We start from the raw sequence: 3,116 nt of genomic DNA on the forward strand, positions 1-3,116 counted from the left end.
GACAGGGTTTCTCTGCGTATCCCTGGCTGTCCTAGATCTCACCCTGTAGACTAGGCTGGCCTCGAACTCAGAGATCTGCCTGCTTCTGCATCCCAAGTTCTGGGATTAAAGGTGTACAACACCACTGCTGCTGGGCAGTATCTTGTTTCTTAATGACTGTTTGACAAGGTTAACACTCTTTCTTCACTTGGTTGTTAATGTACCTTTGGACAGGTCCATAATCTTTGATCTCAAAGTTTCTTTATATATAGGGTTTTACAGGGTCACTGTGAGTATTAAATACAGTGGATACATAGCACTGAGAGTAACACTTGGCACATAATAGGTACTCAGCATATAGATTCTTTTTATAGTTATTATGTTTCCTTACAGGGCTTATGAGATTGAGAAGCGGCTGAGTACAGCAGACCTTTTCAAGTTTCCCAACTTTGAGACCATCTGTTGGTATGTGGGAAAACATATTCTGGACATCTTTCGAGGTATGGTTTTCCTTACCAGCTATCACTTTTGCTAAGAGAAAGGAGGAAGAAGAGGGAGTGTGGAAATTGAGAACAGGAGGAATGGGAGGTGAATGCTTGCTACCACTGCTGCCCTGCTGTGCATATTAAATCATTAATATCTTAAATATTACTATAAAATGTCTAATAACCAAGATATAGAATTAGGCTAGAGGTCCATGAATGCTACTTAGACACAGTGGAACTTTATTCAGCTCTAAAGAAAAGTGACATTTTTATATTTGCAGAAAATGAATGTACTGGAGATTATTATGTTAAACGAAATAGCCAGACTTGGACAACTTTTGTTTTCCTCACATATGGAGTCTGGATTAGAATTTATGATGCGTGTGTGTGAGAAAGAGGGGTGGGGAGAGGGAGAGGGAGATAGACAGACAGACACACATACAGAGAGACAGAAAGAGTCATAGACATCAAAGAAGAAGGGGACTATGAGAAGAGAGGGAGGTTTAACAGAAGTGTCCAACCCTATGGGCCAGAAGATGAATACAGCTGCGTGTGGCCAAGGACAACAAAAAATGGGGTCCAGTATGAAATTGTAAACCAACTTAAAATGTTTTGAAGTGTTTTTGCAGTTTGCTTTGGTAACTCAGTTGCATGATTATTTAGTGTGAACTTTGAAGATAAAACATTGGATTTCAAAGTCAGAAGATTTGACACACTTGGTGAGGGATGGGCAGAACAAAGGGGTAATGCAATATATATGACATGGAAGTAGAAGGTGAAACTCTGGGGTAAGAAAGGGGAAAGAGGAGTGCAGTGAGCTGAGTAAGAATAAAGTATACTGATATTGTTCAAACTTTGTATTTTTTATATTAGCCAAAAATAAAGTGATCATAACTATTATACCATTATACTTACTTTCTTCCCCTATATCATCCATAATTTCTGGAAACCACTCACCCCTATAGTTTTGTCATTTGAAGAATAGTATATAAATGGAATCATATCACGTGATTCATGAGTATCCCGGATATGCCTCCCTCAGGGATAAGACCCAGTCTTGACATCCTGACATCTTGCAGTCCTGGGTATCTGCCCTGGTGGAAACCAGCTTGCTGCTTTTCATCTTTCTTAGTCTTGTCTGAAATAAAGTGAGTCCCTTGCTTGGACCTGATAACTGATTCTTCAAGATAAATTGGCAGAAGGAATCAGTATCACAGTACAAAGGACCTCATAGCCTAGTGAGTACAGTTTCCTACCTAATACTTCAAGCCCTTACTCTGCCACTTTGACAGACTGACATGTAAGTGTTATAACATGGAATAACTAATGACTCATTTACCTATTCTGACCAGCTTAGTACAGTAGAAAATTCTTTATAAACCCTAAAATTGGTTATTAATAGCCTCCTCATGAAGTAAGGCAGAACATAGACAATTTTGAGACCTAAAAGGCCAAATAATTTAATAGAAGGAACTCAGGCCTTATATTCAAATGGACACAACTATATGTTTTGGCACCAACAACATATATATCCTTGATCACGATTCCTCTCAGATCTTTAGTTTCCTGAACTAGAAAGTGAATTTTGCTTACAATGTAGATATCAGAGTTAAATGACAGCTGCCTAGTGGGTAGTAAGTTTTTAGTTAAGTGAATACTATTAATGTAATAGATCTGAGGGTGTGCCCAGAACTCTCAGCATTTTCTTTGGTTGTCTGACAAAGGTAAAAAAGTACTTTATTCCTCTGAAGAGCTGTATTGACACTCTTCTTTTTTATTTCTGCTTTAGGCTTACGAGAGAATAGGAGACACCCTGCCTCCTACTTGGTCCATGGTGGTAAAGCTCTGAACTTGGCATTTAGAGCCTGGACAAAGAAAGAAGTAAATATACTTATTTCTATATCTACTTATTAGTTCTTCCTTCAATAAAGGTTATGGATAGATGTTTGGGGAGTCATAAAATCAAAGAGGAAAATAGGCTCCTGGATTAGAGTGGAAAACTAGGGTAGGAGCTTTTATTTCTGATTTTAAGAAATAATACATATGCTTATTCCTTAGAATTAAAAATTATATATGATTGTAAAGAAATTTTTCACCTGTAATTTTAACTGAGAGGAATTAGCATTAACATTTGGATATATTACCTTTTTGTCTTTTATGTATGCATTATATTTTTTTTGATTATGTGTATGGGTGTTTTGCTCGAATGTAAGTGCACAACATTGCATGAAGTGCCTGGAAAGGTCAGAAGAGGGTGATTCCCTTGAACTGGAGTTGCAGACAGTTATGAGTTGTTGTGTGGGTGTTAGGAATTAAACCTCTCTCCTTTTGATGAACAGCTAGTGCTCTTAACTGCTGAGCCAACTTCAGTCCCTTGTGTGAATTTTTTGAGGGCGCTGTAGGTAAAATTGGAGCCCTGCATATGCTTTGCACCTTGTATCTCTGGGCCCCATGTGGACTTTGTATAAACATAATTGATATTGCATTATTTATTCAATTTTATATCTCACTAGATTGGCTTAATTTTCTTGTGTTACTTAAATTCCCCATAAATACTGAATTGCTACATGCTATTTTTTTTCAGGAATCACCTAATTGGGTCTTTCTTTCTTTCTTTCTTTCTTTCTTTATTTATTTATTTATTTATTTATT

The 3,116-nt window shown here is 37.2% G+C and overlaps 1 protein-coding gene across 5 annotated transcripts in view; it reads left to right on the plus strand.

The window, feature by feature from the left end:
- The window catches only part of Phf8 (PHD finger protein 8), a 117,372-nt gene that overhangs the window by 47,861 nt on the left and 66,395 nt on the right, over positions 1–3,116 (plus strand). For all 5 annotated transcript variants that reach the window (XM_031369102.1, XM_031369074.1, XM_031369110.1 and 2 more), the window contains exons 10-11: positions 373–479; positions 2,254–2,345. In XM_031369102.1, coding sequence (XP_031224962.1) covers positions 373–479; positions 2,254–2,345 — 199 coding nt within the window. The remainder of the gene's footprint in view (positions 1–372; positions 480–2,253; positions 2,346–3,116) is intronic.

Source organism: Mastomys coucha, chromosome X, assembly GCF_008632895.1.
Source record: "Mastomys coucha isolate ucsf_1 chromosome X, UCSF_Mcou_1, whole genome shotgun sequence".
Classification (NCBI taxonomy): Eukaryota; Metazoa; Chordata; class Mammalia; order Rodentia; family Muridae; genus Mastomys; species Mastomys coucha.